The following is a 19,711-nucleotide window of genomic DNA, read 5'->3' on the forward strand; positions in this document are numbered from 1 at the left end:
CTCGGGGAATTCTTGACTAAAAATGATGGGAGGAGCAGGTTTTCTGCAGTGTTAGAGTGATGGGTGGTTCCTAGTTCAGATGAGGCTCCCTGTGAGCATTTGCCATCGCGAACTTTCATTTTTCCATATTCCCAGCAGAGGAGCTGTCCAGCCTGGTTGATTTCCTTCTCTCTGATGCCTGCTTAGGCCCAGCTGTATCCTCATACCTGTGGCAGCAGGGAGTCAGTGAGTTGATTGAGTGCTTAGAACTAATGACTATGAAAATGTGAATAAAACATTTTTTGTGATCTACTGTGATTTTGTGGCACATATTTATAATTACTTGATAACTCTGGAGTATTGAGAAGAAAAAGTGGCAGATTATATTTTCATTGCAATCAAGTAAAAACAACAAAATCATTTGCTCCTGAAACTATTGGTAAAATTTGTTTTAGTGTAACTTTTTTCTTTCTCTCATTGAATTAAAATGGACTATTTTAAATCTTACCTATTTTAAGTGATCAAGTGATAGCATTTAATTAAAATGGCTCACTGGGGACGTAACTCAGCTGTAGAGGGCTTGCCTAGCATGTGAGACCTGGGGTTCCATCCCTAACATTGAAAAATATAATCTCAAATAAATAACAGACTCTGTTGTGTAGAAGGGTAGTATGCTTATTGGAAGTTCAGTCAAGGAGGTACAGTAAACAGATGGTAAGGTGATTAAGATGGTCTTTAAAAAGTGAGTTGGCGGTTTGCATGAAAGCTGATTTGCTGAGTTACTCTCTCAAATGAGTACTTCCTTTTCAAGGCCTACGAGGCCATGAGGCTCTGCAGCGGGGATGCAGTTATGCTCAGGTGCAGTGTTTTCTGCTGTTGAGTCACGCAATGCCCTCTCTCCCCTCCTGTTGTAGATCCGACGGCGGCGCCTGGCACGACTTGCTGGTGGACAGACCTCCCAGCCGAGCACCCCGCTTACCTCTCCCCAGAGGGAGAACCCTCCAGGGCCCCCGATAGCAGCGTCAGCCCCAGGCCCCTCCCAGAGTCTTGGTCTCAATGTCCACAACATGACCCCAGCTACCTCCCCAATAGGTGCAGCAGGTAAGCCGCAGCTTCCTATCTGGGAAGCCTGTACTTCTGATCTCAGCTTTCTAATAAGCCAATGGTCAGGAGGTTTCCACCGCAATGATGGCAAGCAGTAGTGGATAAAGATTTTTGCAGTGTGTTTTGTTATTGTCTGCTCATTTTGGTGCTGATCTGTCGAACTGGTGGATTTCCTTTGCCTTACCTTTTATCTTCCTTTTATCAAACAGGCTCAGGTTTCATCTCTGCTGGCAAGGGGATTAAGACTGAATTGGGTCCTGCTGATTTTATGAATTTGTTGATGCTTTCCTTTTTCCCTCTCTCCTATCTTCCCTTGCTCCCTCTGTTCCCAGGGTTTTGGGTATGATAAGCACAGCCTCTACCACTGAGCTACCCCCACCTGTTAAGAAAAAATAATACAAAAATGCAAAAATTGATTTCATGGTCAAAAGACAAATTTCCTTTATGCTGCATTGGCACAGAACTGGTTCTCTAAATTTTCAGGGTATGAATGTCTCCTGGGGCTGAAGGTACAGCTCAGTGGTAGAGCATTTGCTTAGCATGTGCAAGGCCCTGGGTTCCATCCCTAGCACTGCAAACAAAGCAAAACAAATCAGGAAACTTCACCTGATGTGATATTGGGTAATTATCTCATTGACAACCATTTAACTATAGTCAAGATTTATTTCTTTAAACAAGCTGATAATTGATATCTGGAACTCTTGAAAAATAATGATATTGATTTATACTGCATATTTGAAAAATATTTTTTCCATGAGACCTTTTCTTTCTTTTTTTGGTACTGGAGATTGAACCCAGGGTCGCTCTACCACTGAGCCATATCCCCAACCCTTTTTATTTTTTTTAGTTTGAGATAGGGTCTTGCTGAGTTGCTGAGGGACTTGCTAAATTGCTGAGTCTCTCTCTTTAGTTGCTGAGACTGGTCTTGAACTTGTGATCCTCCTGCCTAAGCCTACATAGTTGCTGGGATTACAGGTGTATATCACCATACTCAGCTCTATTTGAACTTTTCTATCATACAAAATATGGTGTCATTATAATAATTATTATGATTGCTGTTTTATAATTTAAGCCATTAGAAAGTAGATTCTAAGATTGCACGGATCATCATATCTAATAATTTGATCTATGACTATTAGTTCCATGATTATTTCATGTATTCTGCCTTTGTCAACCTTCCAAATAATCTGTCTTCTTGATCTAAGATTATTTGTTAATTAAAAATATTTCAGTTACTATAACTCCTTAAGCATTGGTTTAGGTTCCTTTTCATTTTCCAGAAAAAATTCTTATCCTTAATTCTTCTAACATTTGTGCGTGTGTGTGTGTGTGTGTGTGTATATGTTGCTGGGGATTGAACCCAGGACCTTGTGCAGGTGAGGCAAGCACTCTACCAGCTGAGCTATATCTCCAGCTCTCTTATCCTTAATTCTATTAATTATAAAAGAGGGATATTCAGGCTAAAAATCAAAATTAGTAATGAATACCTTTGTCTGAAATGTTTCTTCTGTATTACTTTGCAAAGTGAGATGGTCTTTCAGTAGGACTGAAATCTTAGGGTTCCAGTGGTGATTTTATCTTTTCTTTGGAAAAAGTGCTAACAGCTGTTCTATTTGTCTCACCATGCTCAGGCCATACCTGCAGTTCTAGAATTTGTGCAGAGGAGTGCCTTTTTCTCACTTTATCTTTCTTGCTTTGTTATATCACAATTCTGGTTAAGTCCCATTTCTGTCCTGTCCTCTGTTTCATACACTGGAACAAGACAAATTCATGATCACAAACTCAAGTGGACCCGTAATACTGTCAGCATATTTCCCAGTCCACTTTTCTTTCTAAAATAGATGTTATGGGGCTGGGCATGTGGCTCAAGCGATAGCATGCTCACCTGGCATGCGTGGGGTGCTGGGTTCGATCCTCAGCACCACATAAAAAAATAAAATAAAGATGTTGTCCACCGAAAACTAAAAAATAAATATTAAAAAAATAAATAAAGTAGATGTCATACCTTATCCTCCAGTCATCACACATTATTTTGCACGCACACTCTCTCAGCATCCTGTTTCATTGAGAAAGTGGATGCAGGCAAGAGGGAACCTGTACCCCCATGGCATCCAGCTGCCTGCCTCTGCGTGTGCTCAGTTTTTCTTAAAATGAACTGCCTCTGTGTCGTTGAAGTTGGATCCTGAATCCTGTTCCCTCTGACTTACTCCGGGCCATGGTTCTAGTTGTTCTCTTGTCCTGCCTCATCAGTTCTCTCATCTCAAGGGGATTTTTGTGGTAATCTGTATTCATGCTGTTACTTCTCCTGTTATGGGAACTTTAGAAAGGAACTCTCTTAATCTTGTTTCCCCTGGTAGCTTCCACCCTATTTTTGCAGCTTTTCACCCCAGAAGTTTTGGAATGAGTCTAGTTGTCAGAATCTCCTCCTATTGTCCTTGTATCCTCTGCTAAATTGACCCCAGGTGGGGAGGCCTTTTGTGGTTTGCTCTGAGTCACTGGTCTGCTCTTTCAGCCTCTTTTGACACAGGCTATCACCATCTCAGCTTTAAAATACTTTTTTCTTTTAGTTTTCAGAATACCACTCAGTTCTCTTGGTTTTCATCCTGTCTCTTATCTGCTCCTTCTTAGTTTTTCGCATGGTTCTTTTTCATTTCCCTGATTTCTAAATGATAGGATGCGAGGGTTCAATATTTAAAATCTTGTTCTCTACATCTGTGTTTTCCTTATTGATTTCATCTGTTCTCCTGGCTTTAATTACTACCTCTAATTTGATGATTCCTAAGTTTATATCTTTGGTTCAGACCTAATTCTTTTTTTTTTTTTAAGAGAGAGAGAGAATGAGAGAGAGAATTTTTAAATATTTATTTTTCAATTTTCGGCGGACACAACATCTTTGTTTGTATGTGGTGCTGAGGATGGAACCCAGGCCGCATGCAAGCCAGGCGAGCGTGCTGCTGCTTGAGCCCCAGCCCCAGCCCAAGCTCAGACCTAATTCTAGCATCTGAAAATTTATAATCTAATGGCCTGTTTGACATCTTTGCTAGTATGTCTTGATAAGCATCTCCCAGTTAACGCCTCTAAAGTGAAGTTTTGGTAGTTCCTTCATCTTCTTCCAGGCCATCATTTCAATAAGTGATAGCTCATTTTTTTTTTTTCAAGTTGCTTAAGCCTGAAACATCATCCCTTTTGTTTTTATCTTATATGCTGGACTGTGGATTGGCATACTTTCTGTAAAGGGCCAATTTTTTTTTTTAACAGACCATAAGGTAACAGCTATTCATCTCTGTTCAAAGCACAAAAGCAGCTGTAGCCGGTATGTACACAAACAAGTGTGACTGTGTTATAGTAAAACTCAGCTCAGTGAAGCAGGTAGTGAGGGGACTTGGCCTGTGGGCTGCAGCTTGAAGCCCCTGGCTCTCAGCCCTTCAGCAAACTAGAAGACCAGATTGTCAGCTTCTGCTTGTCACCCCTTGTCCCTTCCTAAGCCCGAGGCACCAGCATCTCTGCTCTGTTGCTGGCGCAGCCTCTTGCCTGGTCTCTCTAGGCCCATGCTGGCTGCACTCTCAGCGCCAAGCCTCCGGGCCCAGTGCATAGTGCAGTGTTGCGTAACAGCAGTGTTGTTTCTTACAGCAGGTTTATTATGTTGTCACAAACTAACAAACACTTGGGTGTCCTCTCAGTGGTTAGCTCTTGGCAGTGCATCGCAATGCCAGTCTCTCCATAATCTCCTGATTATGTTTCTCACGTAATCACCATTATTCATAATTACAAACAGGTGGCTATTATTAGCTATGCTTTGGCAGGTTGGATAAACAAATTCGTGATTTATTAAATAAACAAGTAAGAAGAAAAATAAAACCCTCCACAAGGCAGATCGTGTCATCTCTCTTCAGAACCCACCAGTGGCTCCCTCCCTTCCTCAAGACAAAAATCTTTTAGAGCCCCCACCATGCCCTAGGGCTGTGTGTGATCAGGACGTGTAACCCCTTTCCCACTGCTCTCCTGTTTTCTCTGCTCAGGCATGCTGATTTTCTTGGTCCTGGAACATTCCAGGCAGGACCCTAATTTGGGTCATTTGTGTTTGCTATTTCTTTGCTTAGCCTATACACACTTTAGAAACAATGCTTCAGGTGTTACTTAAGTGTCACTTCCTCAATAAGATGACCTTGGTCCTTGGCCACTGCCTGCAGTTGCTACCTCTGTCATGGATCCTCTTCTAGCTCTTAACTGTCAGCAGATATTGGCAGGTGTAGTATGGTGTGTTCTGGTTTGTATGCTCACCTATTGGCAAGGACTTGTGCCCATTTTGTTCACTGCTGTGTCACCAGTGCCTGGATGTTATTTATTAAATCATTAATAATGAGTCGGGTTGAATTAAGAAATGATTCATAACAGATAAAGCAAAATGACATGGGCATGTATAACTTAAAGAAATTTTAAGAAAATATGATAGCTGTGCATTAAGAAATGAAAGGTTATCTATCACGAGGAAGATAAATTGCTTATGCTTGTTTTCTGTTGTTTTAGAAGTTAGCGGGCCCATGGCTAGATTTATCATCCCCTGAATGTGAAGGAGAGACTTGTGTTCAGAGTCAAGAAGTGTTTCTTCCTACCCGCATGCCAACCAGTCCCCACCTTGCCTAGCTTTGGAGATCAGAAGAGATCTGGCTCAGGGCTGCAGGCATGTCTCAATGGTAGGGCACAAGCCTAGAATGCTGGAGGCTCTGAGTTTCCTCCCCAGCACTGCAAAAAAAAAGCAGAAGAGATCAGATATGATCAGGGTGGTACAGCTTAGACAAGGGATTGTCTTTTTCTTTAAATTTTATTCTTTTAGACTTTGGACATTTATTTTGTTCATTTATTTATATGCTGTGTTGAGAATTGAACACAGTGCCTCACACATGTGAGGCAAGAGCTCTACCACTGATCCAAAACTCCAGCTCTGTCTTTTTCTTTTTTATTGTTTTAGAAGTGCTTTCTGTCAGACATTGGAAGGAGCCCCTTATCTGAAAGCCTTAGGGTGCTTTCAGTTGCAAGTAACTAATTCAAGGATTGGAAAGCTGTACGGGGTCCTGCAGGTTGATTCTCCAACATGCACACCCAACATCTTGCTTCTATGTTCATTTCCCAGGGCTGCCCCAACAAGGTGCCATAAACCTGATATCTTTTTTTTCATTCTTTTGGTACTGGGGAATGATCTAAGGGGTGCTTAACCACTGAGCCACAACCCTAGCCCTTTTTATTTTTTATTTTGAGACAGGGTCTTGCTAAGTTGCTTAGGGCTTAAGTTACTGAAGATGGCCTTAAACTTGGAATCTTCCTGTCTCAGCCTCCCGAGCTTCTGGCATTACAGGCATGAATCACCATGCCTGGCTTAATCCTGATGTCTTAAAACAGTAGAAATATATTTTCTCACAGTTCTGGAGGCCAGAAGTCTGAAGTTAAGATGCTGGCAGAGGTAACTCTAGTGGCTTGGGAAGCTGAGACAGGAGGATCTCGAGTTCAGAGCCAGCCTCGGCAAAAGCAAGGTGCTAAGCAACTCAGTGAAACCCTGTCTCTGAATAAAATATAAAATAGAGGTGTGTAGTTCAGTCTAGTGCACCTGAGTTTAATCCCCAGTACCCTGTCACCAAAAAAAAAAAAAAGGTGCTGGCAGGGCCATGGTCCTTTCAAAGGCTCTAAGAAAGAATGCCTGGCTTTTCTGCTCTTCTGGCGACTTCTGGTATTCCCTGACTTGTGATGGGAAGACTCTGATATCTTGTCTCGCCTTCACATGGCTGTCTTCCTTTTATGTGAATCTGTCCAAAATTCCCTCTTCTTACAAAGATACCAGTCTTTGGATTAAGGATCACCCTCATCCAGTGTGACCTCACTGACTTGCTTACATATGCAAAGACCCAACTTCTAAATAGAAATATTATTTACTTTTCTTTTTGTGGCTCTGGGGTTGTCATGCATGCTAGGCAAGTGCTTTATCACTGAGCTACAGCTCTAGGCCCTTTTAAAAAAATTTTTTATTTTGAGTCAAACTTGCTGAGTTGCCCAGGCTGGCCTTTGACTTGGGATCCTTTTGCCTCAGCCTCCCTCTTGCCTTTTATGCCTGGCAAGAATTGAATTTTATTCAAGGAACATTTACTAACATTATGCTTATTCATTTTCTCCTAAAATTAAAACAATAGCAACAACAAAACCAAAACAAAACAAAATCCAGGGCAAAGTATTTTAGATGTAGAGAGTAAGTGTTACCTGTGACCCCTGTGGAATCCTTGGTGCTCGCCACCCCTCCCCTAACAAGAGGTTGTTGGTTTTCTACATTCCGTATTCTTCATTCTCAGAAATTTCTTAATATTTTTGCTGAATTGTTATTTCAACTTAAAATAATAAGAGAGAAAGGCTTTGTAAAGAAACAATGAGTTTATTCAGGAGTAAGAAGGGGATTATTATCCAGAATGTGCTTTCTTGGGCTGGGGATGTGGCTCAAGCGGTAGCGCGCTCGCCTGGCATGCGTGCTGCCCGGGTTCGATCCTCAGCACCACATACCAACAAAGATGTTGTGTCCGCCGAGAACTAAAAAATAAATATTAAAAATTCTCTCTCTCTCTCTCTCTCTCTCTCTCTCTCTCTCTCCCCCTCCTCTCACTCTCTCTTTAAAAATAAATAAATAAAAATAAAAAACAGAATGTGCTTTCTTGGACAGATAGGCTTATCTAGAGGTGCAGAGGAAGATGGGGTTTTTAAAGATCAAATGAGGAAGGCTGGAAGCAGTTATTATTGGCAAGAATCAATAACAAGGGTGGCATCAAGGCTGAATAGGCAGTTACTGGGCAGATGTCCTCATGGAAGTGTTTTTTTGTGTATGAATGCAGTGGCCTTTGTGCAAATTCCCCATAATGGTTTTTCCCAGAGGCATGAGTAGGGGGAGCTCCTTCTTCCTCTTCCCCAGCTTCAATTTGCTTTGGGTTTGATCCAGGTAGCTCTGTTTTAATTCGAACAACTTTTAGTTACTTTGTTTTTGTATTTCTTAAAACTTTATGTATATGGGTCAGATTTTCCCTAGGAATGATTGCCACTTTTTAAAAGCCATCTTTGGTTACTCTACTTTGACATTTAAGCGATAGGGCTTACAGCAGGTCAAGCGCAGTGCTAGTTCCCTGGAGTTCAAAGACAGTAAGACTCAGTGTCCTCCTTGAAGAGCTTATAGTCCAGTCGAGCAGAAGCGTTCTTTGAACTTCTTTTGAAAATCTGGTGGACTGGGTGTAGCGTTCAGTGCTGAGCATGTGTGAGACCCTACATTCAGTCCCGAGCACAGACAATAAAAGAAATCAAATCAAATCAAATCTATTTATTAAATTTCTGGGAGGGATTTTCTTAATTTCTTTTCCATCTTTAGTTTTTTTTGGGAATGCATCACCTTCAGGACGTCTTAGGCCCTCTTGGATGATTTTTAAAGTCTTATTTTGGAATAATGCTACCTTCTCTCAGCTCTCTTTGATGTTTACCCATCAGACATCTTGAATATGCTCAGCTCAGGCCTTACCCTTCCTGTTTTGACTTCTCTTAAGAGATGGACATTCTTTTTTTTTTTTTTTAAGAGAGAGAGAGAGAGAGAATGAGAGAATTTTTAAAATTTATTTTTTAGTTCTCGGCAGACACAACATCTTTGTTGGTATGTGGTGCTGAGGGTCTAACCCGGGCCGCACGCATGCTAGGCGAGCATGCTACTGCTTGAGCCACATCCCCAGCCCGAGATGGACATTCTTGCCTGGGATTCCCACAATGAATCTTTTATTAGCTGGTTTCATCTTGTCAGGATTCTTGGGTCTTGTGGAACCTGTCCTCAGGTTGTCTCTAGAACTGAGTTCTTAGCTATTATCTTTTCACGGTTCCTCTGGCAAGATGGTGAAGCCTTTAATTGACTTCTCACAAAATATTTTTAAATACATATAACAACATAAACATGATTATAAAACAAGCAAGATATATAGAAATAGCTTTCAAAATATTTTTAAAGGTGATGATATAATTATTTATGTTCCTTTATTAATTTTCCAAATCACAAAGACCTAGGGCTGATCAACCAAGTGCTGTCATTTCAGCCTCAAGTCCTAGTTTCCATCTGTGGATCCCAGTTAAGGCTTTCAGCTTTAAAAGGGAGAAATGAATAGCAGGGCCTATTTGGGACTAGTTAAAAAGCCAAATGAATTAGGCATGGAGGCACAGACCTGTGGTCACTGATACTCAGGAGGCTGAAGAAGGCAGAGGCAAGTTTGAGGCCAGCCTAGGCAACTTAGCAAGACTATCTCAAAATAAATAAAAAGGGCTGGGGATGCGGCTCAGTGGTAAAGTGTCCCTGGATTCAACCCCCAGTACAAAACAAAACAGTAGCAGGGGTCTGGATCACAATTCATTTCCTTTGACTGATAGCTGGTCTTTTTCAGCCTGCTCTTGTTCTTACATTTGAATTTATGTCAAGTGGCTTAGGTTTGCTGGGCACTGAATTAGAAACCAGGGGTACAGAGATACGTGTTTCAGTGAGTGGCCTCTAGGGCTTCGCTGGTGACTAAGTGAAAGAGATTAACCTGCAACATGTCCAGGTGCTGGTGCTGCCTGCCTGACAGCACAGCCGCAGACAGAACCTCTCAGGCTCATAGCCGTGGGCTGGGGATTTTTTTTCCCCTCCTGGAGCTATTCTATGTAGGTGCTTATCTCATAGAAAATTCTGCCTTGGTCAGAATATAAATTAATACAGCCTTTATGGACAACAGGAATTCTAATGGAGGTTCCTCAGAAAACTAAAAATTAAATCACCATATGATTCAGTGATCCCACTGCTGGGTTTATCTCCAAAGGAATTAAAGTACGCACACTGAAGAGAGATCTGCACTGTGCTCACTGCAGCCTTGCACTGTGCTCACTGCAGCCTCGCCCTGGTGGCTGAGGCACGTGGGGATCTCAGTGTCCATTGTCAGATGAGTGAATAGAGAAGGAGGGGTATGTGTGTGCAGTGGATACTGTTCAGCCTTAAGAAGGGAAGTCTGCCACTTGCAGCACATACATAGACCTGGAGGACATCATGTGAAGTGAAATTAGCTGGCCTAGAAAGATAAACTGCATGGTTTCATTTATATGTGGAATCTAAAAAGTTTCAACACATGGAAATACTATAATGAATGGTGATAACTAGAGGTCAGGGAGGGGGGAGGACAAGGGAAGGGAAGACAGTTGATCGAAGGATACAAAATTTTAAGGGAATAAAGCTTTAGTGATCGTATAGAATGGTGACCAAAAATTAATAATGCATTATATATTAGTTAATAAAAACAAGATTGTTCCTTTCAAACATCTTTCCATATCCCCTTACAGTTGTTCTCATCTCTCAGTTTGATCTGATAAAATTTGATCTCTTTTACATTTTAGTCTATTTTGGTAGTTACCAGTGGTTTACTAACATCATAAATTCACGAAGCCTTGATTTAATATTTATTTGAATCATTCTCTGTGTTAGGTTCCATTCTGGGCCATATTGCTTGTTGTTTAGTGAGAAAATGAACAATTAAATTAAAACCTCTTGAAACCCGTCAGGTGGTGTTGATTGTAGGGAGCACCAGAGTGGTGCTTCAGGGAGGACTGCAGGGAGCACCTCAGAACCAACATTTCTAGCAGAGGCCTGAGTGAAGGAAAGGAGCACGTCTGGCAGGATCTGTGGGGTGATCTTTTCAGATCGAAGAAAAGGAGATGCAGAAATCCTGTGGCGAGAATGGGCTGCTGACGATTGCCGGTGCAGGGGACAGTCCTCTTTTAATGGCTTTTTTCAGAATTTTGAGTCTAATAAGCATCGTTATTGTTTAGTAGTGTATTTGTAGGAATTTTAAGTAAAAGCCATTTTTTTTTTTTAAGTAAATTGTCTTTGGCTATGAACACTATCAGGAATGTGTTAAGGGCTGGGGATGTGGCTCAAGCGGTAGCGCGCTTGCCTGGCGTGTGTGCGACCTGGGTTCGATCCTCAGCACCACATACCAACAAAGATGTTGTGTCCGCTGAGAACTAAAAAAATAAATAAATAAATATTAAAAATTCTCTCTCTCTCTCTCTCTCTCTCCTCTCTCACTCTCTCTTAAAAAAAAAAAAAAAAAAAAAAAAAAAAAAAAAAAGGAATGTGTTAAAAGATTCTCCCCCCAACTTCTACTGGGTCTGCAGCTTGGGAGAGGGAGAAGGTTTAAGTGGGGGCTGCTTGTGCAGCTCAGCAGTAGAGCATGTGCTTAGCTGACCCTGGGTTCTGTCCCCAGGACCAAACAAAACTGCTCCAGAAAGGCCCCGGGGCAGAGCTGCAGTGGCCTCTCAAAGGCCCCTGGGTTCTGGAGGCTGCTCTTGGTTCAGTCATGTACATTGCATCCCTTTTCCCGCCCACCTCTTTCCTGTAGCCGAGGGAGATGCCTCTGTTCCCTCCACCTCGTCACATCCTCTCCTTTCACCAAACACATTTTATCACATACCTTTTAGTTCTCTGAATGTAACAAGTATGTCCTGTGCAGCCTGGCCACTTCATGTTTCTGAAGTGGCATTTTGGCTACTAAGGGGTGTTGTGTCAATTCTGAGCTGGGGTCATACTAGTTAAGTTACTTGGTGATCTGGAACAGGTGCTGATGTCTTCCCAGGGAGAGGCATGTAGTGCTGGAAATGGGCTTCATGTTTTGATGGGGGCGGTCCATCCTCACTGCTCTCCCTCATCCTGCAGTCTCTGCGGTGCTCACAGCTTTACCAGCTGCCTGCATCTGACTCCAGGTGCCCACTGGCATTCTGTCTATGCAGGGGACACACACTGCGCCACAGCACTGCTTTCATTCTTTGGTCATGCTTCCCAGTGCAGTGCAGGCGCAGGGATGACCCCGTGTGTGAGTGGTTTCCATAAAACTTGTCTCTGTTCCTTAGGGAGCTGAAGCGAGGTAGGACATGCCACTTCCCTGCACCCAAGTCCTGCTTGTTTTCCCGTTTCCGTTTCCCATGGTAATCTGGTCCAAGGACTTTTGAAGGTCCTCTGTAACTAGGCACCTCCCTCTTGATATAACTGATGTGCTGCTTTTCAGAGCACATCCTCTTCCTGTCCTAGAAGTCCTGTTCACCCTGGTAGCTCTGTAACCAATAGATACTGTGCCACAGTAGCCAGTCTTAGTGGTTCGTTTGTCTTGTTTTCCTAACCAAATTGAAAATTCTGAGGGGGGGAAAAAAAAACACAACTGTCTTATATTTCTCTTTGATCTGTTGAGCTCACAGTCATGGCCGGATTGATTTGGGAGTATGCTGGGAGCTTTTCTCCCCATTTTCTCCTCAGTCTCCCATTTGGTGTCTTAAGAAAACAGGTTTCTGAGTCTTTGAATGCACGATGGTTTTTCATCTTTAATGCCTTGGATTGAATGTTGGTACTTGAAAAACCCTACTTGGAGGTTGAGCATCCGGGCAGCCTCCAACAAGCAGATTTGGCAGGATTCGTTCCCTGAAGTAGAGTCTTAAGTCATCCTTCCCTCTTTCCTCTCTGTCCCCATTGCTTTAGCTAAGAGAGATTCTTTTGTTCCCTCTGCCTCTCCCACTGACATGGGGTTTTGTGATCCTAAGGAAAGTTTAAAAATAAGTTTTTGCCTTTTTTTAAAAAAAATTTAAGTTGTAGATGGACACATACCTTATTTTTATGTGGTGATGGAACCCAGTGCCTTACACATGCTACGCAAGCGACCTGCCATTGAACCCAGCCCCAGCTTCAGTTTTTGGCTCTTGTTAAATCAGATGATTGACCTTCTTGGGGCTGTCAGCACGGTACATGAAAGAGAGTGGGTCATCATCGGCCTGAGAGAAAGCCTTTGCCAAGGGCCCGAAAGCATCAACTAGGAACTGTTGTGCGGCTCAGTTTCTTTTGTTTCTGAAGTAAATATATATGTCTAGGAGAATGCAAAATTGTTATTTGTCAACACAGCATGGTTTAAAAAAATAACTGGATACCTAACTTTAATAGAAACAGAAGGGACCGGAGACTTTTTATACTTCAGTCCCATCATTATACAGATAGAGAAATCAAGGTGCTCGCACTTAAATGACTGAAGTTACAGAGTTTACTAATAACACTTGCTTGATGCTGCAACCATAAATTTAAAATGTATCTCCAAAATCCTGTTGCACTCAGGGACTGACTAGTTCCTAAAGTACCCACTGTGAAATGCACTGTTAGTTATTGAGGGGTATGGCAGTTACATGCACATATCTTTTTTTGGCTCCAGGAGTTGAAGCTATACTTTACACTTATTTGTTAATTGTGAGTTATAGTACTATAGTATCAATGGATCAACAGGAATTATACTTTGATTATCTGAACCCATAGGTGAGGGGGAAAATTCCCTGGAGACTGGTGGGACGCATTTGCCTTGTCTTTTTTGGGGGAAGGGGGTACTGGGGATTGAACTTGGGGGCATTCCACCACTGAACCATCTCCCCAGGCCTATTTTGTGTTTTATTCAGAGACAGGGTCTCACTGAGTTGCATAGTGCCTCGCTTTTGCTGAGGCTGGCTTTGAACTTATGGTCCTCCTGCCTCAGCCTCCCAAACTCCTGGGATTACAGGTGTGGGCCATTGAACCTTGACTTGACTGATGCTCAGCTATTTTTTTTTTTTAATTTTAATATTTATTTTTTAATTATCTTCGGACACAACATCTTTGTACGTGGTGCTGAGGATCGAACCTGGGCCGCACGCATGCCAGGCGAGCGTGCTACCACTTGAGCCACATCCCCAGCCCGATGCTCAGCTATTTTAAAAATGGAGCAGGTATTGAGGTAGTAGAGGCTCATCTGTTTTTACACTAGGGAGTTTGCCCTGAGTTCTGTTCTTGTTCTGCGGATGCCTGCAGGTGTGACTGTAGAGTTTATAAACACTTTCACATTCCATTGTTTTTTTTTTTTAATTTTCTTTTTTTTTTTATTTGAACACAACACCTTTATGTATGTATGTATGTATTTATTTTTATGTGGTGCTGAGGATCGGACCCAGGGCCTCAAACATGCTAGACAAGTGCTCTACTGCTGAGCCACAATCCCAGTCCTCCATTGGATCTCCACAGCAGCCCTGTGAGGAAGGCTGTGCAGATGCCAGCATCACCCATGCAGGGAGAACTCAAGCAACCTGACTTGCTCAAGGCCATGATTCTAGACATCATGGAATCAGGGCTGCAGGCCTAGTGTTTTTGTAAAATAAACATTTATGATACCTTTCTGTCATGTGTATACCACCTAGTTTCCTCTAATGTTAAGGTGTGGTACATTTGTCAGCAGTAAGAAATGACCCTTGATGTACTATTAGTAACGTGAGTCTCCTTACATCTGTGACAGCATTTGTCTCTCTCTGCTTTTTTTTTTTTTAAATCTTGGCAGTTTTGAAGAGTCCTGGCCAGTACTTTGTAGAATGTCACTTGGTTTGGGGTTTTCCCCTTAGGCTGGGTTTGGGAGAGGACTCTCACAGGAAAAGTACCCTGATTGTGTCCTGGCAGGTGTGTCAGAGCCACCATCTGGTTGTGTTACCTGCACTGTGTTACTAAGGTTGTGTTTGCCGGGTGTGTCCACTGTGAAATGACGGTTTTCCTCTTTCCACATGCACTTCTTGGGTGTTGCTTCTGACACCAGCTGTATTCAAGGAGTGGTTTCAGCTTCACTTTCTGGAGCGGGGGGGAATCTGTAGTATTTGAAATTCTTCTGTAAGGAAGATTCATAAATTCATCCCTTCTTCTTTGTTATTTATTTAATCTTTTGCTTGTATCAATATGAATTCATGTATATTTACTTTATGCTTTGGATTATACCCCAGATAGCTCTATTATTTATTTTTAAAAAATGTTCTGGCTTTGGCCTTGGTAGCTATTGCTGGCTGGACTCTCTGTCCCTTGGCTACCCCCATCCTTTTAGTTGTTATTGTTGTTAAGCATCAAATGGTGTACTTTATTTATTTTTATGTGGTTCTGAGAATTGAGCCCAGTGTCTTGCATGTGCCAGGCAAGCTCTCTATCCCTGAACCCTAGTCCCAGCCCTTCCCTTCAGTTTTTGGATCATGTTCTTCCTGGATAATGTGGGACGCTCCAGGTTCACCTGCTTCAGCTCTAGAATCAGCTATTTTTCAGGGAGCAATTATGATCTTTGGACTCTAGGTGTATAAGTCTTTGATTCTTCCTTTTTTTTTTTTTTCAAAGAGAGAGTGAGAGAGGGGGACAGAGAGAGAGAGAATTTTAACATTTATTTATTTTTCCTTAGTTCTCGGCGGACACAACATCTTTGTTGGTATGTGGTGCTGCTGAGGATCGAACCCGGGCCGCACGCATGCTAGGCGAGCGCGCTACCGCTTGAGCCACATCCCCAGCCCTGATTCTTCCTTTTGACACTGAAAAAGGGATATTCCGTCTCATTGTAGCAATTTCTAGTTTGGGTTGTTGGTTTTCTTGTCCCAGTATTTTAGATATCGTTGTTTTCTTTACAGGTTTGAAATTTCATTTTATTTGTGTTTATTCAGAAGAACAAAATGTTTTCACTAGGAAATTCGGTGTGGAAAAAATATGTCAGTCTTCTCTATTGAATACAATGTGTTCATTATAAATACTGTTGCAGGGTAAGACTTGGTATTGGCCAAATAGAGTCAGAGTGTGTTTTGTGTTTTCCAGGAATATTAACTCCTTTAGCTTGGTTCATTGTCAAGATCTGTTTATATCAGCATTAGACTTCTGATTATGATGGAAGGAATGATTGCTATTTTTTTCTAAGAATTTAATTTCAGGGCTGGGGATGTGGCTCAGTGGGGCTGGGGATGTGGCTCAAGCGGTAGCACGCTCGCCTGACATGTGTGCGGCCCGGGTTCGATCCTCCAGCACCACGTACAAACAAAGATGTTGTGTCCGCCAATAACTAAAAAAATAAATAAAAAAAGAATTTAATTTCATTGTACTGCTATGTGTAACTAATAAAAAAAAGAAAAAGAGGAAAAAAAAGAATTTAATCTTTATTTTGTGTATTTGTTTGTTGTTGTTTGTTTGTATGTGGCGCTGAGGATCGAACCCAGGGCCTCACCTGTCCTAGGCAAGTGCTCTACCACTGAGCCATAACCCTAGCCCGGGAATGTTTCTTTTATAACACTATTTTTTTCTCTTTTTTTTTTCCCCTTAATTTTAAAAAATTTATTCGAATTTGTTATAACACTAATTTTTCTTAAGTTTTCATAATTTTAGAATTTGTAAAATATATCTTTGGTTTAGTTATGTATTTTTTGGTGCAGGGGCTTGAACTGTAGCTTGGTTTGAAGTACCTCGTTGAAAGTCTGCAGAATTGTGCAACAGAGGCAAGGGCAGCATCATATCAGGAATCTAGAGACCTTAATTTTAACCTTTTCTGTTTCCAACTTGCTAAAGCTCCTAGGGAAGGGGACTTTTAGATTTCCCGGATGTCAACATTCTTCTTCTTTTTTTTTTTTTTTAGATGTTGATGGATCTTTATTTTACTCATTTATTTATATGTGGTGCTGACACTCAAACCCAGTGCCTCACACATGCTAGGCAAGTTCTACTACCACTCAATTACAGCCCCAGCCCGGATGTCAGTATTCTTATCTGTGAAAGAGGGTTGGATCAGATCTTTAAGTCAACTACCCTTACCCCTCTTAAACTTTTTAAGGTTCCTTTTTGGGGACTTTGTACTTTTTATATTTAAAATTTAGGTAGGCCATGCAATTAGGTATGGGGTGTGTGTGTGTGTGTGTGTGTGTGTGTGTGTGTGTGTGTGTGTGCGTGTAAGCATGAGAGAGAGAGAGAGAGAGAGAGAGAGAGAGAAGAAAGATGAAGAAGGAGGGAAAGAGAGACTTAAATGTTAAAAACAGAAAATAGGCATTTGGTTTGGTTTGTACCTGGTCAGAAATGCCATTCAGGAGATACGATTCAGGAGGAGAGCCTTACAGAAGTAAAATCCTAGTTTCTTTAAAGTTCTGGCCTTCCTGCATAGAATGTGTAATTTACCTTCAGCAAGCTCTGGCCACCATGGAAATTTGGGAACCCTGGAAAGTTCATGATTAATCAATCATGCAGACACAGCTTTCTCTGGTCCCGATTACCTACATCCTTACTTTTAGAAGATTTTTTAAAAAAATATTTATTCTTAAGTTTTAGGTGGACACAATATCTTTATTTTACATTTATGTGATGCCGAGGATCGACCCAGTGCCTTGTGCATGCTAAGTGAGCACTCTACAACTGAGCCACAACCCCAGCCCTAGAAGATATGTTTTTAAATTGATATGTGTGGATTTTGCTCCTCTTCTAAAAGAGGTCAGAGAAGGATAGGCCTGTGTTTTAATTCTCTTTTAAAAAAAATTATAATTTAGTTGTATTTGGACACAATACCTTTATTTTATTTATTTATTTTTATGTGGTGCTGAGGATAGAACCCAGGGCCTCACATATGCTAGGTGAGCGCTCTACCACTGAGCCACAACCCCAGCGCCATCCCTCCCCCCATTTTAATTCTTTAATATGTGACGTTTTGAAGATGAAGGGAGGAAAAGGAAAATCTTATTCCTTGATTCTTGGGTTCCAGATGTGATTTCTCAGGTGAGGGTTGGGAGAGAGTATGAACAGAAAGGGAGTGTATGTGGTTTCAGAAGAGAGGATAATTTGTATTATTGCTTTGGTATGTTTTAGTCATGATATTTTAATTTATATTTAAATAAAGTGAAAGAAACCATTAGTTTTTTTTTTTTAAGTTGAAAAAAATGAGAAGATTGCTTAACACGTGGGAGACTCATTCTCTAGCACCACACGGAAAAAAGAAACGGGAGAGTCTTGTGGTGTTCAGAGGTTGGGGAGCCAGTCATATGGGATAAGCTGTGGGGGGCATTGCCTCACGTAACCTGCATGTGGAAGGGCTCACAGGGAAAAGTGAATTCAGAAGATATCTGCTAATTCTTGTAAAAATATGACAGGGCTGGGTATAACTCAGTGGTAGAGTGCTTGCCTAGCATGTGTGTGGCCTTGGGATTCATTCTCAGCACTGAGAAAAGGTGTCTATATGTGTGTATTAGAAATTAGTATATTATACTATCTGGGATACTCTGGTACTGTATTATCATACATCATATACATAGAATACTGTAATAATCATTACAAATACAGTTTTTAAGATAACTTAATGCAACAAAACAATGTAATTTGCAAGATTTTAGAACTGTTTTTTATAGGGCAGACCTTTAAAAAAAATTTTTGGCTTCTAGGATCAAACCCAGGGACTTCTGTACGCCAAGCAGGTGCTCTTCCTCTGACTGTAGTTCCAGCCTGTGGCAGAAATTGTAAACACTGCTTAATCCTATCCTGTGAAAATCATTTATCTTTATTATTAGTTAATTTTAATTTTAAAGTTGTCTGGACTTTCTTTGTGATAAGGAAACAATATTTTCCTAAGGACAGTTTGGACACCATTTTTTTCCTTGATATATATATTTGTGGAGAACTTACATTGGATCTTAATTGTTGATTTAATTAATTTAAAGTTTTACTCTCATCTGCAAGCTTATTTCAGAATTCTGGTTACATTAGATGCTTTTTAAATTTTACTAGCATCTTTTTAGGATTAGTGCAAATTAGATTCTCATTTTCTTTGTAAATCCTGCAGAAGTTTTAAAAAACTGATATGTGTCAAAAACTATAGTCAGGAGTAGATAAATAGATATTTTATGATATTCTCTAAAGGGGGGTAAGTTTACTTTTGTAGAATGCTGGGAGGAATAACATTTAATTTCTTTGCTTGTTTTGGTGCTACAAATGATATTCTAAGGTATTTTTGATTTTTAAACATGCATGTCTTGTTTTCCTTTCAGCAATGTAAGCATATATATTTTAAAATATTTGCAAATGCTTAAACATTGCTTTCCTTCCCCCTGTCTAGTCTTCTGCGCCCCACTCCCCTTTTTTTTGGCAAAATCATTGTCATATTTAAAGTAATTTCTAAAAATTGCTTGAAAAACATAATTTGTAAGACATTGATGAAGAAATTGCTAGAGAAATAATGTGTCCCTGTATTCCTGACTACAGCTTCACTACATTGTAAGATCTGTGAAAGCAAAGATAGTATCCGGCTCTTTATTTTCACCAAAACATCTAGTTAAGCTTACATGATGGTGCACACCTGTAATCCCAGCTGTTCAAAAGGCTGGGGCAGGAGAACCACAAGTTTAATGTCAGCCTCAGTGAATTAGGGAGACTCTGTCTCAAAAATAAAAAGACTGGGGATATAGCTCAGTGGTAGAGTACCCCTGGATTCAAGCCCAGTATTACACGCAAAAAAAAATTTAGTTTATTAATAGATGAATCTTTATTGAAGCATGTTGCTTAATTGAGTACTTTTTTTCAACATTTTATTATGAAAATTGTAAACATACAGCAGGGGTGGAAGAATTTTATAACAAACCTCAATAAACACATCATCTAGATTCTGCCATTAACATTTTATAATACTTGTCTTATGATGTAATATATTTTTGGTCCACTTCAAGGATTTTTCTGGCTATCACAGAACCTAATTTGTTTTCAGAGATCATAGTTTGAGTTGGTGAAAGAGAAACGGTA

The 19,711-nt window shown here is 40.9% G+C and overlaps 1 protein-coding gene across 5 annotated transcripts in view; it reads left to right on the forward strand.

Moving 5' to 3' along the window:
* The window catches only part of Ube4b (ubiquitination factor E4B), a 115,387-nt gene that overhangs the window by 27,850 nt on the left and 67,826 nt on the right, over positions 1 to 19,711 (forward strand). For 3 of the 5 annotated variants that reach the window (XM_078025245.1, XM_021732851.3, XM_005334764.5), the window contains exon 2: positions 894 to 1,080. The exons of 1 other annotated variant lie outside the window; for it this stretch is intronic. In XM_078025245.1, coding sequence (XP_077881371.1) covers positions 894 to 1,080 — 187 coding nt within the window. Of the gene's footprint in view, positions 1 to 138; positions 226 to 893; positions 1,081 to 19,711 lie in introns of those variants that run through there. One more of the 5 variants, XM_078025242.1, reaches the window with a different exon arrangement.

This window comes from Ictidomys tridecemlineatus, chromosome 11, assembly GCF_052094955.1.
Source record: "Ictidomys tridecemlineatus isolate mIctTri1 chromosome 11, mIctTri1.hap1, whole genome shotgun sequence".
NCBI lineage: Eukaryota > Metazoa > Chordata > Mammalia > Rodentia > Sciuridae > Ictidomys > Ictidomys tridecemlineatus.